Genomic DNA, 17,877 nt, shown 5'->3' on the forward strand with positions numbered 1-17,877 from the left:
CACGAGTACGACCGTATTCACTTAATTCTCAACTCCCTCTAACAGTCCTGGAAAAAGTCGTAGGAATCGGCACTCAGCTGTGCGTTTACGTAGCTAACGCGATATGAGCTATTGTAGAAGTTCTTCGCGCCGTTTTTCAAGGAGATTAGGGAAAGTTGAGTGTGACCACCCATTTTCGTGATCTACATCTTCAACCACATATTGTACATGAGAGATCCCAACATCGTCGATTTCGTGATACGCTGCCTGTAGGTGCAATGCACATATCAACACGAACAAATCCGTAGGTATTCGCACAGTTCTTTATCGGCCTATAAGTATTGAAATAGCGTTTTTTTAAGAACTGCAACTGACTGCAAATGGTGAGAATTTTTATTTGAGAATAAGGATTTCCTGTTAGAGCTTGGGTTGTTCATTGATTGTTACATTTTTGACTACATTTTTTAGGATAAAATTTCTTAGTTTTATAGATCTACCACGAGGTTTAGAATTGGCAGATACTGCGTCACAAACAACAAGAAGAGAATATCTCGGGCGTACTGGTTCGTCTTGGTTCAACAAACCATGTTTATTCAACAATAAGGAATCAAATACCAGTGAAAGTGAGATATGCCGATGAAATGAAAACTTCGCGATGAGATTTCAGACAGAATCACTAACGAATGAAAGAAACAGCATATTTGGCGAGAGCAGGTTCAATATGAGGTCATTGAATAAGGCAATTCGTCTTGCTAACATCTACCGTATCATCACTATTTCAAGTTATTTCTCTCCATTCAGCAAGACAAAGAATCGTAATTGCAAAATCGCTTGGAAGAAGTATACGGGTCTTATGTACTAGGGAACAAACAGACTCGTCATATTTGAGCTTAGTTCTGTACATTACTTCACGATATCTGGACAGAAATTGTAGAATACTGTAGCAACAAATATGTTAATGAGTGTACGCGCGTATCCTGCCGCGGTTATGTCATCCCTGTTGCAGTTGTCCGATTCGCAGGCACATAACACTTCCTCGTATTCGTTGTGCATCCATTTACGGGAACAGCCGATCTGCACCTAAAGATCGTCACTAAGGTTCAGCCGAGATTAAAAAAAAAACAAGATGTGAAAAGAAACCAGAGAAGTTACTCCATATTTGGGTAAATTTTAGTGAAATTTATAGTCGGCTTGGAATATCAGGCAGAGGAATAACTGCGTCGTGCTCGGTAGGTTGAAAGCATTTGACACCGACTGTGTGCAGATTAGTACAGAAAGAAATTCATGAACGCACTTGTGAACTATCGGATACATTAATGCATCCCTGCTTTTCGGTGACGATTTGCACAGTCGCTGTTCTTCCCATCCCATGGCTTAAATGTCGCTGAGAAGCATAAGTGCAAAAGTGACCTGGAAATGTTTTTATTCGTTTGAATGCTGAGAAAATGACTTATTCAAGAATGAAAGTAATTGCTATAGAATATTACGTATATTTACAAGATTGTGTAAGAGAGAATAGACATTTCAGTATTTTATTCACAGTTTATAACAAGTAGGAGTTACACCTTCCAGATGATTTTCAGGTTTTTCATCGAGAATTTCACTGCGAACCACTGTTTTCTGTTTGTGCTCCTTCCTTGGAGAAACGATCTTATATACTCCAGAAGAATAAGAGATAGGTTGTACAGTTATAAACTAATGCTTCACCTCATTATTTAATGTCAGCATCGACGCATGGAAAAGCATCATGTTTGGAAAACAATTGAAGTAATATATGCAAAACTTTAGTCAAAAGTAATCCCGTTCTCCTTACTGATTTCCAGCGCTTGTTGAGCTTGTCATAATTTTTTTTAGCTAACTCATGCGATAATGTGAAATTTACCGGCGTAGAGTGAGGGTGGGTATCAGATCACAACTCCTTACTTTCCTGATCTTGACTTATCGCTGACTTTTGGGTACTTAGCTGTTGTCATTTGGTTTTTTGACGAATGGATTCGTCAAAGCACAAAATCTATTCAAAATGGACACTGGTATAATCAGTTCAAACAATGTTTGCAAATAAACAGTTGAAAATTCTGGATTTACTTCGACTTCGTCACAACGGTTTGAAAACTATAAATTTGGACTCTCAGACAATTTGCAAAACGCAGTCCTGATTTCGTTAAGTAGCAAATGACTTTAAACGGACTCATTGCAGAGTTAATTTAGTTTCAAACGGAGAGAGTTAGTGGACAATTGTGTCAACGAAGAGATCTACACTGAAATCTGCACATTTTCTTTTTTGAACAAGGAAGTTGCAGTCTATTAATATTCCCTGTACGAATAGGAAAGCATAGTCATGTTCCTGAGATGTAGTCTCCTAGGGAAAGGGGATATAGACTCGAAAAAAGTGTGAATTTCCTTCTAGTATGTATTCATTACACGAGTTTGCTTTTTCTCTGAGAAATTCTTTTGTAGTTTTGTCTAGATAGACAAACAATTTCTCTAACTAACGTGCACTATGAAACAGAAACGTTGGAAGCTGATAGAAACTAATGTAATCAGAAATTTGCGAGAAATAGTCCATGTTTCATTAGTGTATACCAAGACCAGTTACCCAAATAAGGACGTCTGCAATGTGACCACTACAGATTTGACAAGTTTGATGGAGGTATACTATAATAGAACTCAATTTGCCGACAGAACTTTCGTGGGATGTACCTAGTGCTTCCTCATTTCAACAACGAATTAATGATACCTTTTGAGTTTTTCTTCGCTCTCATTTGTTACAGTGTTATAGCGAGGATTAAAAATCATAGGATTCTCAGTATTGTAACTCTCTGTTTACTTTTGTGCTTGTTATTTCGATATTATGTTGGCAACGATCAACCATGCAGTAGAGTGCGTATTTAACATTGTTCCATGTTTAAGAACTACGAAGAAGAGGCTCTAGAAGATCAATTTGAACAATTAACTGCATTAATCCCTCGAAAGCTAAGTGTACAGTTCTTAAAGAAATATCCAGCAGTGTATCAATAAATTATTTTCGATTTCACAGACAATCGCTACACCTGGGTGAACTTTCCGTGCAATGTACAGAAAGTGCTGTGACATGACTATGACAAAGTGATATTGAATTATGACACTAACCTCTGCACCTGTTTTGTTTGCACGATGAGGTGACAGACGTTCCATCGTGTGAATTCAATTCGCAATTTACACATGTCCGAAGAGGTATTGAGGGATCGGTGGCGCTAAAACTTCACCAGCTTGAGGCCATATTTTCAAGAAAAAAAAAGCTATTTCATGCTATCACTACCCTAAAGAGTAGAGCTTTAGTGCTATAAGCTTTCCAGAAATGAGTGGAAACTACTTCGATTACTTTCGAAAAAAAAATCCGTCACAACTCTTCAAGAGATAGTACTTTTTCCCGTCAGCCGAACTTAATATTTTTCTCCTTCTACTAGATGGAACCGTTCAGATTTCCAATTCAAAAGAATGTTCTTCTCAACCCCACTAATTCTACAATAAACAAGACACTCCCGGACCAGGAGGATTCTCCAGAACTGCAACTCTTTCTTTATCCCCGGTAAACTCGCAAAACTTCATGCTAACTATTCCTGCACAATCGAGTTCATCCTTTACAGTTAGTTAAGTCGTTTTCACAAGTATTGCATTTATCCCTGTTAATAGCAGAAGTGCTGAAGCGTTAGCAATATCTACAAAAACTCCAAATCTTTTCTGAGTCTATAGTTATTGTTCATATTGTTGTTGTTTTTCTTAAAATATCGAATATTTTAAAACTTTCAGCAGCAGATACCTGAGAGCTAAGGATCTTGATCGCAAAGCTCCATCTCTTGTCATTGACACAGGATACCGTCCTAGTGGTTTCACTAACCCGTTGCACATGTTTGTGTTACAAATGCAGTGCTTGTGCGGCTTTCCAGCACCTCTGAAAACGTGCATTTAAAGGCAGCATACGTCGGATCTGACGTGATGACGGAATCCGCAGGAAAAGCTGGAGATGAGATTGTGGATTGCGGGATCCGGGGTGGTTCCGCTCATCTCTCCCTAATAGTCGTGGAAGACACTTTCACGACAATTTCAGTTGAGACGTGCCACCGTTGTGCACGTGCCGCGTCAACGAGCGAACGGTCGAAGACTGATGAGGTCTTCTCACCAGCCTATCCAAGTAAAACTAATGAATAGGCTGCTGAGGGGAACGGAGTGCGAACAAACATGCACGCTCCAGTGTTCTTCGTAGGAAGTGAAGCTATTCCTACCCCGTTTTCATGCAACGCTTAGAAAGAGATGAGCGGAACCACCTCGAATACCGCAATCTACAACTCCTCTACCTTTTCTCCGGGATTTCCTCACCACATCATTCTCGCGGTATGCCGCTTCTAATGGGAAAAATAGAATATTATCGTGTATTACTTGAGAGCTGACCTTGATATGGTAACACATAGTTTGTTCCTATAATATAGTAACTCTGGTCCTTTGTAGAAGAACGGTAGTGATGGTGGACCAAAACCGCATCCGGAGGCACCAGTAGTGCTGTCTTCATGGCACCTGAAAAGCAAGTTGTTGAGAGAACACTTGATGTAAATGGTTTCATTACAGTTTTGCGACTGTACCCATAGGTGCGATAGGGAGAAGCCGGAATTTCCTCAGGTGAAGGGGGTTTAGCTCATGGGGTGCAGCTCAAGTGAAGGGGGTCCTTTCGCAAACCGTCCAAAAGTGAAGGGGGTAATTTCGCCAACTGTTTAAAACTGAATTAGGCCCCTTCCTGAACCGTTCAAAAGTGAAGGGGGTCAGAGCACCGGCTCCGACTATCGCATCTATGACTGTACCACACTACAGTTGGGTCAAAACGTCATGAATCACGAGTGTAGCTGCCGTGCATTTGCGTACGCGCTCGGAACTGTGCGGTGGAGGCAGCAGTTGGGACCGAGTTGGGACCGTCACAAACTGCAGGGATGAGTGGAGCCAACAAGGATTTCACAACTCTCCTGTCCGCTACACTCCAGCGAAGCGCCTCGAGAGAACCCGCGTAGGCAATTGCGTACGTGCTTCATGTCGTTTTGACCCTACTATATGCCAGGGTCAAAACGACATGAAGAACGATGCATTTGCGTAAGGGGCTGTACTCGAAGCGGTGCCATGAAGCTAGCGGCTAGGATCGTAGTGGAACCCTTGCTTCCACCACCCTTCGCTGCAGCTCGCGGTGATCCCCTCTATTCCTACCGCTGTCTCCACCGCGCTGCTTCGAGTGCTTTGTGTCGTTTTGACGCGACTATATTACGGTAGACTTCCGAAGACTTTTGAGGGGACTAAGTCTTCGAAGTGTAGTTACACATATGGTAGAAACGGTAAATATCAGGGACTGGCCTAAAAAGAGGTTCGTTTCTAAATATCAGATGGGACTATTCTGAATGGTTGCAACCATACAACTGGTAAAGTCAAAGTAAAGTTACTGGGGTATCAATCCACTTGGGATGCGTCAACGCGTTCTACTGGAATTCGTAATCGATGAGGTTTTGGAGCGCGTGTTGGCCTATACAATGACTTGCGGGGGCCAGCCGATGATCAAGTCAGTGCTTTTATCCTCCCAGACAGACTGGTACCAATTTATCGACACCGGAGGGATGAAAGGCTTGGTTTGCACTAGGGCGCTTTCGAACCGTCGACCGTGTGGCTACAACGGATCTCTAACCGATTGCGCCACACCCGCCCCGATGCAACTGATATAAATTTTAATTAACTTTCTAAATTGCAGAAGATAAAGACGAGCAGATTCGAATGGAAATCAGTACAGAATGGAACTTTTGACATTTATTTAGAGGATATTTACGGATATTGCTATTATCAAATGTATCTGTCAATAATTACTAATAACATCTATCTAATACTAACGTTTCCACTCGAGTCTTCAACCTCGTGACCGCGACGCACACTTTTTCTCTGCTTGGCACATGCTCTCTCTTCTCTTCACCCTGCCTCAGCCGGAGCCGCATCCGGTCGGTTGAAAACTATCTACGGTACATTTTAACTGTAATTACGCAACAATATCATCTGACAGGTGCAAAAATGTGCATTTAAACTTTCCTCGGCGCTTAATATAAGCTAATATAAAATTGCGTGATCAATGCTTTAGTGCGCTCGCATCCATACATCTTTTAGAATGAAGTAGTGCTATTTTTGCAACAATTATGTTATAAAAATATAAAAGGAAGAAAGTATCAATTCAAAATAACACTAAAAAGTTATTATTAGAAAATGAATATGAAAAGAATATTATTTTTGCAACATTTTGGTTGAAAATCCACAGTTTATCGAGCAACTTTTTTTTATTTCAAGTCAAGAAATATTGAGGAGTACAGCGAGTAGCGGACAATCCAACAAACTCAAGGATGCTTTTGTTAAGGCCTCAAGATTAGTTCTGACGGGGATAAAACGAGGCACTTTTTTTTGGGATTTGGAACTCAATGGAGGAAAGTATAATAGAAATAAAGTATAATAGAGAAAGACTTACGGAATTTCGTACCATGTCATCCCGGTCTCTTGACCAGGTTTCAATTTACCGAAGCGATAGGGATAAGATCTACGCCTCTAGACGAACAATTTCAAAATCCGTACAAATTTAGACTGCATCACCAGCATGTGAGCATAGCAAACTAGTTGTAGATTTATTCAGAATTGAAGCTGTATTCTTAAGTGGAATCCATATGTCCAGGACCCTGTCATTTGCGTGTTCATTAATTAGTGTCCATACCATTGTCCTTGGCACTTGTCATCACATTCAGGATCTCGCTCGGAGCATTTTCGGCACGTCACATTACGTCGGACCATCGCTCTAATGTAGATGTGGTCGTTACAAAACGGTCCTGAACATTTCAAAATGATCTATCCGACATGTTACATTCATATTTGCTTTAAAAAATATTCACTACGGTACTCCTAAGTTGATTCACAAGGCTGGAATGAGAAGGGCGTGAAATGTAATTTTGCTACGCTATTTTTTTGTTGCGTGTTCTTTCACCCGCTTCTCTCCCAAAATCTTAGTTTGGTCCTCTACATTCGACATTTTGCCTTCGTTTCTAGATTGGATTTTGCAGCTTATGCTCCTATTTTGAGCCCTTCTTCCTAGCAACATAGCTTAGCTTAGCAGTGAACCATAATATATGGTGCTGGCGTCGCCTTCTGCTCATCAATGATGCCATTTGAACAGCGTGTCGTAGCTGTTATGTTTAGTGCTGAGTTTACGACTTCGGGCATCCTACGTATGCATGAACACTCTCACAACGCATACATCCCTAAACATTCGAAAAGCGGCGATTATAGCGCTTTTAATTGTTGTGAGCCTTGCTGACCTTTGGACTACCTAGATCTCTGCTGAGACTGAGACATAAGCATAGAAATGTAGTGAGTTAGCGTTATGGCAGGCGTAGCGGAACTTATTTGTTTGTACCACCCCTAAGTCAAGAAATAAAACTCTAAAATTAATGTAACAATGTATAGCGAGCACCCGTACTTCATAAAAAAAGGAAAAACCGTGGATGTTTGCAATGCATGAAAATCATCAGAGAATCGAACTCTTTCATCAGAGACAAGAAAATTTTTTACTGCATATAACAGTCAGTGTCAGATGTGTTCAACCGAGTGATCGCGACGCGTCTGCTGTCAAGCATCCTCCTCTTCTATGTACTTGGAACGCTTCCCCTTGTTTAGCATTGAATGAATTTTAAAATTTTGGTAGCATAGATTCTCTGGACTCACCGTGGCAAACGCAAAGCACATGATCCGAAAAATGATCATATTCACATCCGGGCAGAGTTCGAGGAGATCTTCGAAGACAACCTGAAATAATCCAACTCTTTCAGCACTAAAAATGCCATATTGTTGTCTTACAGTCTCCAATTCCCTTTTTCTTGGACCCTCGGTATTGGTAACTGTGCTTACGTTTTCATGTTATCCCAACGAGGTTTTAGTAAAATTTTATTAATGGGTTGACGCTTCGACAACTTCGCCTATGTCAAAGGCCTGCTTTATCAAAGGATGGTTCAAGGTCTCTGAGGCGATGCCATCAAACTCCTCCTCTCTCCTTTCCAAGCCTTCACATTGTTCTAAGTACACCAAACAAAACCTCCAAAAGGAAAACAAACAACAGCGAGGCCGGCGAACCACTGCGTTGGAACAGATTGTCACCCCCGGCAAATAAGTTCGACACACTATGCAGTATCCTTAAGTACTGATGACTGGACATTGTTAGGGAATTTGCCCGACATGCAAAACAAACTGGGCAGCCCCCGCTATTCGGTGAGACTTTCCAGTTGGTTTTCCTTTCGGAGTTCTTTCGTAGTGCACCTAGTATCGAGGCTTGGCAAAGAGAGAAGAAGGGTCTCGAACTATTCTTAGGGCTTCGGTGAAGACGAAGTTCTCGAAACGTCAGCCCAATATTAAAGTTTCAACGAAACCTCGTTGCCATAACATAAATACTATAATATGTCATAATTTTACATCATTCAAGTGTGTTTGAAGTTGTCCCTAATATTTTCCTTTCCACTTAAATAAAATTTTTCCTCCGCAGTATTGATTTTCAATTTTTTTAGAATATAAATAGCTATATATAGCTATACATAGCCAAACATATTCCTTGCTTTTCAAACACATTATCTACCCTTTTCAGATGATACTTATAAATTCCGACAAGTCAAATTATGGACATTAACTTCTAGAAATTTGAAGAGATGAACAGTTTCTGCAATCATTTCAAACGTGTAAGTATTTTTACGCTTGATGTTGCGGGCTCCCCTCTCTTGAATTAGCCAAGATGTTTAATAACACCTGAATTTTGACAAGTTTGTGATCAAGCTGTGGAACAGCTATTTATGCCTCGGTTACAGTGCTACAGAAAGTCCACAGTAAAGAACAAAAAAAATCGGAAATTTCTTCTCTGTGCTCGTGAGGGAGTTCCGAGTAAAAATAAGGGACGGTGATTGCCGCAGAAAGCAAGTTACAAACTCCTCGTCAGTAAACTAATATACAGTACAAAGTAACTTCATCTGTCTTCTAATAAAATGAAGAATCGAAAGTCATTGTTCACATGTAGGCAATCATCATCTACTGCGTACGTGCTGGGACAATTGTTGCCTCCTTGATCCGTGTGAGAATACCTTACACATAGTCAATCATGTCATCGTTTCTTCACTCAAGTACTAAAACGCGATCAGGAATAGTGTACGGTAAAAATTAGCTAAAAGGAAAGTACCAGGTACTGTAGAATGTTTAAATTGAAACTTTAGAGCGTACGAATAAGCTTCTTCAGCAATCAGCATGTCCTTCGGTGCAACAAGTGCTAGAACATAGGGGCTCCCATAATTATGCTGGAAGCACAAATATTGATGCTTAAAGACGTTACCAGACGAATCCTGGGTGGTACGGGTTTCAGCCGTATAATGCCTATAAGGGATCGTAGATTGTGGGGAAGAAGGTGATTCCGTTCATCTCTCCCTGTATCAGTGTGAACGGACGACTCCGGAACGCTGTTTCTTAGGACGGCTTCTGTTGCAATGCGCCATCATTGCGCCCCGTCCCGCCTGCGATTCGTCGAAAACCCATTCGGACGTAAGAAACATCGTTCCGGTGCCGTCCGTTTACACTGATACAGGAAGAGATGAATGGAATCACCTTCTTCCCCACAATCTACGATCCCTTATAGGCATTACCCGGCTGAAACCTGTACCACCTCAGATTCGTAGAGTAACCTTTAATGGATTTGCTCAGAGGTAAACTGCTTTTTCCCCGCAGAGTAGTGGTTTTGAGGCGAAAATAGGATCGAATCACGTAGTATAGTTAGTTATTAATAAAAACAAGCACTTTGATTGATGTGCTCACTAAAATAATCGATTTGAATTACAGACACGTTTTCTTTCAATACACGTTGATCTATGTGATTAACAGTAATCTTCTTCACAGAGGACACATTGAACGAGAGTAAAGACCTCTGTAGGTGCTTACAGGAACTCTGGCCACCTGAAAGGCAGATGCTCCGTCGACGTTTCGGTGAATTATGTTTGCTCTTCGCTCTGATCCAATGAACAATTTCTTACTTCCTCTATCCCTTTCCACTAAGATAGTGAAAGCCCCATGAAAAGTTCCGGAGCACATTAAACTTCCCTAATTGTGCAATTGCACTAGTAATCCTCATCGAATCACATTCGAAAGATGGAAGACAAGATCTTTATGGAAACCTTCTCTTCAAAGCTGCGGAAGACACATATAAATGCTTTTTGAAAGACTAAGTAGTGGAACTTCATTAATAATTTTTCAAATGTAGCCTCGTATATGTGTTTGGATGGCATCCAAACACATATACGAGGCTACATTTGAAAAAATTATTAATGGAGTTATATATGCTGTATATGTTATTTATGCTGCTTAGCAAAACAGGCCAAATACCTGGAGGGAGCGTGGAATCTTTGGCATGGTAGGGTGAAAATGACAAGAACCACAGTACAATTGCGCAAGAGGATGAGATCGAAGATGAAGGGTCGAGGGCACTCGCTAACAACGTCCATCACCCATCGCTGCAGATCGCGATGGTCCCACGACGATTCCACCTTCACTGCACAGCTTCGAGCGCAGTCGGTTGCGCAACTGCACTGTGCTTGGACCCGATCATAACGATTCTCCGTCTCGTTACGCTGAACTGCTGGATATTGTTGATGTGAGGGTGTTTGGGTCACTCACTCACTGTGAGTATAGAATTCCAACTACATGCTAAGTCCGGCAGGCTTTGGAACGTATGCGAATGGATGCGCTCTATTTGAGCAGTTGCTGTAAGTCAGGATGGTTGGAAGAGCCACATTCAAGTCAATTATTATATTTTAGCTACGCCAGTAGTAAAGAAAAATTTACGTTTCTCTCTCTGAAAAAGAACACCAGTTTTTTGCCATTCCCAATAACATCAGCGAAGGCAGAACGACGCATAGAGTTAGAAAAATGGCTTCTTATGAGAGTCAGTACGGTGCATAGCTTAAAACAACTTTATTTTTATCTTCAATTTAAGTTTTTTGAGTTCCTTCAACTTCTTTCTATAGGCTCAATTCCAAATAAAAGGAAGAATAAATGAATCTTAAATAGAAATCTAGAAACCGATGTAAAATGACGTGAGATTAGTTTACAGGATAATTTATTTGGAAGGGATGAAATTTAGATGTATGAATGTACTTATAAGCACTCTTACTCAGTTGTTAGAGCACAGTGACTAATATGACTTTATGATTGACTCTACGGAAGCATGTGTTTACTTATTTATTTATCGAGTTCTTCGGCGAACGATTTTCCCAAAACAAGAGTCTTATTGCATTTCATGACCATTGACGTGAGTTCCTCGTTTCGTTTGACAAACTACAATTTAAATTTGATCCTTTTCTAAGCCAGAGTCTTATTTTCACCGCTACCCTGACCAGCGGTCAGCTGTGTAATCCGGGTTTATCATAGCACCACAAGTGCCATCACTCATCTCGCGCACACAAATAAACAACAACTGTTAGGTCAGTTTGTGACAGCATTTACCGCCTCACCCAACTGCTGGCTGCCCACCTAATCGGAACCGCAAAAGAAACAAGTTGAGTGAGATAAATGATTTGCTGAAGGAACAACGGCCAAATGTTCGGAGAACGTTCGCAACAAACCTTTCGTTATCCGAAAAACGCCTCGCTCTTCCGTCGGTTTCTTCTCAATAAAGCACTGATTGGATGGACAGGATCCCATCTGCAAAACGAAGTTGCAGTTGTAAGTATAAACGTGATAAGCGCGGCGAAATGAAGAGCATTCCCCCAGCTTCTGGCTTGCTGCTTTTTCCGGTCATGTCCCATGGCTAACAAGCACACTGTGCTCACGCCACCGCACTTCCTGCTTGTGGAGTCATTATCGACCCAAATGGAATTTGATGGATACACTAACAGCGTCCGGCTACTTTAAGCAACAAAAACCTTCGGGACACTTCTATGAGGTGAAGGATTTCTAATGATGTAAGGTCTTTGTTCCCGGAAATATGTAGAAATATTTCTCTTTGTGATGAAAGATGGCAAATCAAATTTTTGTTCTATCAGCCAAAAGTTTAGATCGTTGAACAGACTACCAAAAAAATTCATGGGAAGACGTCGGGTAAAAGACAACCTAAACCCAATGAACATTGTAGGTTGGATGTTCAAAAAACCATGGACTGTCGCAACATTATTTTAAAAAACTCAAGTATAGAAAATCTTGTATATTTGAGAAATCCTGCGTCATATTAGATGTATCGTTATTAATTTCGTTCAGTCGTGTTTAGCTCTTTTGTTTTCTGGAAATATCGGTGAAGGAAAAAAAATCTTTCCGATTCACCTATAAATTTCCTCGAGACTAGCTGAAAACCAAGAGCAAAAGCAGTTTTTCATATGTATTGTCAAAAACAAAAAAGGAAACGCTAGAGAATTTGAGAAACAGCTATTATGTTTCCTACCGCTTCAACAAATAAAAAACGACTGAATCATCCTGAGTAAGGATGAAGAAAAAGACTCGTAAGCATAGTAACCACCTATTTTCATTTCGTGGACTTTTAAAATCAAAACTGGCTAAGGAACAGAGCACTTAGCATCATGTAGTTATAAGAGGTCAGAAAACAATAAGAACTAGTGAAGACACACTAAAAAAAAGGTATGTTAGGCTCATAGATGACGTCGCGCAGCAGATCATACTGTCATGAGTGCCTCATCGCACTTACATACCGTTTCTTTCCTGGTCAGCCTTTCTTCCTGCTCCTACATGGTTCTCGTTGTCTCAGCAGTCTCAGCACAGCCACCCAAATCGTCCATTTCAAAGACACAAAATATCTCTCATTTTTCTTCCTTTTCAGCAATTATTTACTATATTTCATTGCATAGGTATCCTTTAAACAGAGCTTTCTTTTTGTTGCATTTTTCTTAACGATCTACTTTTTCATGATCAATTTGGGGATTTAATTCTCAGGAATGTATTAGGAACATCTTAGCAGTGAGGATTCACCTTTGTCGTTTCTTTTTTGGCCGGCACAAATCGGAGTCATTTCAAAAAACATGTGTGCAGAAAGGGAGAGTTGTCCCTTCTTTAAATCACATACATATTGCAATCGCTCTGTTCTGAAATAAATGCGGTGATTGAATTCTGCGAACATTTTAAAAATTTGCATGTTTTAGTATACCATATGTACTGAGAATCCAGCTCAAAAAAAGTGTGGTGATGAAAGTTTTATTTTTTTATTCAACGAAGCTGTTTGAATGCACTACAGTGATATTAATTTGGCTTCAAATATTCCGCTTTTCGGAAACTGCTATTGCTAAACTGCTATATTATGCTTTCTGGAAAAACTAAAATTTGTTTTATATCCCTGAGTTCTGACAAGCTTCCAACCCACAGCTGTTGAAGTCTGAGTCAGTCGCGCCGGCCTGTTTCTAAACGTCCAGGCAAAGTTTACAAAAAACTTAACTTATAAGTCCTACATTTTTCAGACTTATTACAAATCCCCTGAACGTAGGCACCTCTAAGATCTGCTTCTTGCAGATCTCGTCGTTCCAAACAAGACACAGCTGTGCGTTCTCCCAATTAGGACACAATTTATGAATGATTATTGTGGTGACTGTCAATAAGAAACGATGTAAATAATCACACCTGGCAGTTGCACGGCTCACTGTGGCAGGTTCCCGAACATGAATAGCAATGCTGAGCTGAGCATGGATTCATGAAGAGAAGAACAAGAGAAGACGGAATAAATAAAAGCTGAACAATCAGCGACATCACTCATCACTCTTCATCTGCAAAATCATCGATGAACTTTGGACACGGATTTGTAGTACGAACTGGACGACGTCGACAAGATGTTCATGAATGATGTGGTCGGAAGTAGTCATAGAAACCGGATAGTAAGGAAAGTTGTTTTCACAATGATAATTGCTTAATTCAAGCGCCTTAACAGCATGTTGGAAACCCTCCATCAACGGATGATTTGAAACAGCCGTGAATAGAGCCGGGACACGCGCAGAGAGAGAGGCGAGACCAGGAGAGTAAGATGAGCTGCCATAATTAGAAGCATCTCGAATGATTTGTAGCTTTTCAACGTATGCCGGGTTCAACACGGCTACGATGATCCTATGCGTTTTATAATTACAGGAAGTGCGACAATTTGTTGCTGTTGATTAGACTTGGGAAAATGCGTCGCAGCATGTATTGGCTTTCTATGGGTACATTAGTATCGACAATAAGGCTTTGGTTCTTTGGATGAATGTGTCCGGAAGGTGTGCGAAAGTGGCTTGAATTGTTGCATTTGTAAAAAAGTCATTGCAAGTGGACTGGTAAAATTGCTTTTTACTGAAAAAAGCGCTGCCAAGAAGTCAATTCCAAGATTTCCAAATGTTTTGCAGACCTATTCCATTAAGATAAAGAAACAAACGGAAAAACGTGTCTACCTTTCTTGGAAAACACGTAGAGAAGGACATGTAGCTGCAGAATACTATAAAATTAAGATTAGATTAGCTGGAAAGCACAAGAGATGCTTTCATGGTATCGGAGAGCTACATATTACATAAAAAAAAGAGAAATAACATGGTTTTTGTAAAGAGCAAACGTAGTTGTAAGCGAAAACTTCGCTATTATGGTTATCTGAAATAGTAAAACACTAAAAGCAATTACTGTAGGACTTAGAGAGATGTAATTTTGAAAATAGAGCGGATAATATGAAATTAAACAGAAAGAGAGAAGGCGAGGTGCAGAAAAACAGTGCATTTGGGCCAACCTAGCTTATTTCCTTCTCATTTTCGCAAGAGAATTACAGCAACTTGCGTAAATTTCGTTTTAGAGTCATTGCAGTTCATCGGGGATGCCTCTAAGAAGTGAGGGATCAATCGATGTCCCATCAAATGACCTTCTACCGAATAAACGTAATAACGGCAAACAAAGCTTGTAGATTTCTGGATTTAGGACTACATAAAAATAAATAGTGACAGGCCGTCTACCATGCAAAAGACGTGCGAAAGCCACGGTAGTTACTCTCCAAAAAACGAGGAAATCAAGTTACGGATGAAATACGAAAAAAAAGTGCGGATTCGCTTATTTTCGTCCTCTATCTGAAGTCACTATATTGGAAATTTCGGGTGTTTAGGAAAAACAAAGGAATAAATGGCAAATATGAAGTTCAATGGCTGACAGAAGGGAAGAAACACCAAATTGGAAGAAGACGCAAATTTGCTGGAATGTTGTTGAAATATTGGTGTTGAAATAGTAGATTTAAAAGTATATATGTGTATATAGCGTATAGATAGTAGTATCACTTATATATTCGTATAGAGAAACAAAGGAAACCTCTGTGTGCGAAGTTTCTTCATTCGGGAGCGTCTGATTCTCAGGAAATATAGATGGGAAAATTCCAAAAAAGTCGAAGAATTTTAATTTTTTCCATCTAAGTCCCAAAAAAAAAACTAGGTATCAAAAAACAACCTTATGGCTTTTTTTAGACATTGGCCATCTTCTCTTGAAATCCACCTAAAAAATTTCTTCAGATCTTCTTATTTTCAGGTCACTTGCGATCTTCCAGACCTAACAATGTGCACAGATTCTGACCTTTTTGGCCACTAATTTCTATCAAGTCCTCGTGTAGCTACTGGAAACTACTTATAACTGAACCCGTCATCTTGTGGAAGTAGCTTCGAGTTTCTATCTCTTCCGCAAAAATGTGGCTCAGCGAGGTGAACCTGGTCCCATTGTCACACTGTCATCACGTTGCACATCTTCAAGAATGTTGATGCTTCCCTGTTACTGTCCTACGCCAGATATAATACTTTGCAATGTATCTAATTATTCATTATTATTTGACGAATTTAATTATTTATTTCTTCTTTAAATATTTTGTGATATTCATAATTATTTAATACTACGTAATATTTCATCCTGACTATCATGTTATCCTCGATTCACTATTGCCGACCGCACACTCCCTTACAACCCCCTCCTTCACGATTCCCAATGGGAAAATCAGATCACTCGCTTGATCCGCTTGGATATGGACATTAATCGGTTATGACGATCAATCCTATTTAGTTAATTTCGAATACTATTCAACAAAAACGAAAAACTGCTAAATTAATCGTTTGTGATAGCTTGCTAGGATTCACCTCAGCCACTGGAAAAGCTAATCGTCTGTAACCAGTGATTACTGCTCTTTTTCCTAAGTATTTGAGATGAGTATGCTTGCTAGACAGTCTGGAGTCTAAATTTTCATGTAAAATGATCTTCTGAATATATAGCCCAAAAATTTCAGATTTTGAATGTTAACCGCTTTAAATGGCTAGTCTTCCAGAGAACGCCACATGGAAATTATGACACGGTGCAAAAGAATGCTATGTTCGCAATTGGTACTTCGAGTTATATCTGTTTGCAAATTTTGAAAGTTATCCAAAAAACTAAAGAGGTTTCGGAGAAGGAAACTTGAACAGAAAAAGCGATAAACTGGATATGGATATTTTTCTGGAACTTTCTCAGATATTTGTGTGCAAAAATTTTCGAAAAAATTCCTCCACTAAAGTTTGAAATTATTATTTAGGCAGCTGAAGTACATTTACGCTATTTGATTTCGTCCTTCCCACGTTTTCGTATTTCCTTTCAAACTCGAGTGTTGTCCGAAATTTGTGCTTTATCCATTCTATTCCACAATTTGCAGAATTCTGTTAAGAATCTAGCCGTAAACAAAAAATGGCTGCCATGAGAATGTTTCTTAACAGTGTGCGTGCGAATAGACACAGTAATACGAAAACTGAAAGCAAAAATGAAAAAAATTTCAATTTATAATTATTCCATTCATTATCTTTGCAATTTCTACTATTTTCCCAAATTAATTTTAAAAATTGGACAGTCTTATGATTACTGATTCGTGTTTAAAACTCAAATCTCTGCTAACGAGTTGGAAGGCTGATTCTTTTTTCCATCCGGAAAGGTTCAGAATGATTAGTTCCATCCAGAAAAAATGATAGAAGCATATACGTAGGCAAGCGGGATTTGCTGAGGAAAAAAAGATGTTGGATAGCATCTTCATGGATCCTGAGTTATCAATACAGCGATGTTACCGAAGTAACTTGTACATAGCTGAGAACGCGATGGCGGGTGCATGGATGACATGCGATATAAAACGATATGAGAAGGCGAATGATTGAGGAAAGTGCAAGCTGTTTCACACTTAAAAATAAACTACATAAGACAATCGAGCACAATGAGAATTTGCTTAAAATTGGATGAGAATCGGACACGTTCCAACGGAAAAAATTCGAAGACAAATTTTGATTAAACAACTGTTTTGATTGAATTGGCTTGAAAATTTGTAGTCCTGATAGAATGCAAACGTTTCTGAAGTGGAATTGAAAAAAGTGATGCTTACCATTCGAGAACTCGCTGACCGCTGCGATCTAACTTTACACATACTGAGAAGGAGAAAAAGGGAAAAGAAACGAGAAAAGCTCGAAAACACGGAAGTGTCAATTGTGGTTAGCAGTAGTCGTTTTAGTTCCAAATATGTGTATTGTCATCCGCTATGGTACAAAAGAGTTTCAAAGCTTTTATTTTGATTTTTGACTTTGACTGATTCAAACTAATTTTGAAGAATTTGCACCATATAACCAAATCACAACGAATGATTTGCTTGACGTCTTCGAATTTGAAAAGCTATGTAACTAGTGCGAAAAGCTGAAAAAAAGTGAAAAGGATGATGGCGTCAACCTGAAAACAAACATCGAACAAGCAAATCCGCAACTCCAAATCCTGGACAATGAATTTCGATGAGCTAGCCTTTTTTCAGAGGAAAATTAGCACTGCGATAATATAGTAACACGAGAAAATAAGAAGGGGCATAAA

The 17,877-nt window shown here is 39.7% G+C and overlaps 1 protein-coding gene across 2 annotated transcripts; it reads right to left on the reverse strand.

Moving 5' to 3' along the window:
- Positions 1 to 882: 882 nt before the first annotated feature.
- RB195_014919 (uncharacterized protein) lies at positions 883 to 13,779 on the reverse strand (the record flags this gene model as incomplete). 2 transcript variants are annotated; one of them, XM_013451872.2, is made up of 9 exons in its annotated part: positions 883 to 1,059; positions 1,274 to 1,389; positions 3,109 to 3,212; positions 3,779 to 3,910; positions 4,408 to 4,530; positions 6,734 to 6,845; positions 7,738 to 7,818; positions 11,658 to 11,736; positions 13,654 to 13,779. In XM_013451872.2, the coding sequence occupies 9 exons, from the start codon at positions 13,777 to 13,779 to the stop codon at positions 883 to 885; spliced, it is 1,050 nt and encodes a 349-aa protein (XP_013307326.2). The 2 variants fall into 2 exon arrangements, with proteins under 2 accessions (XP_013307326.2, XP_064061273.1); XM_064205392.1 differs by having other exon boundaries at positions 13,654 to 13,725.
- Between the last annotated feature and the right edge of the window lie 4,098 nt (positions 13,780 to 17,877).

Source organism: Necator americanus, chromosome V, assembly GCF_031761385.1.
Source record: "Necator americanus strain Aroian chromosome V, whole genome shotgun sequence".
In the NCBI taxonomy this organism is placed as follows: Eukaryota; Metazoa; Nematoda; class Chromadorea; order Rhabditida; family Ancylostomatidae; genus Necator; species Necator americanus.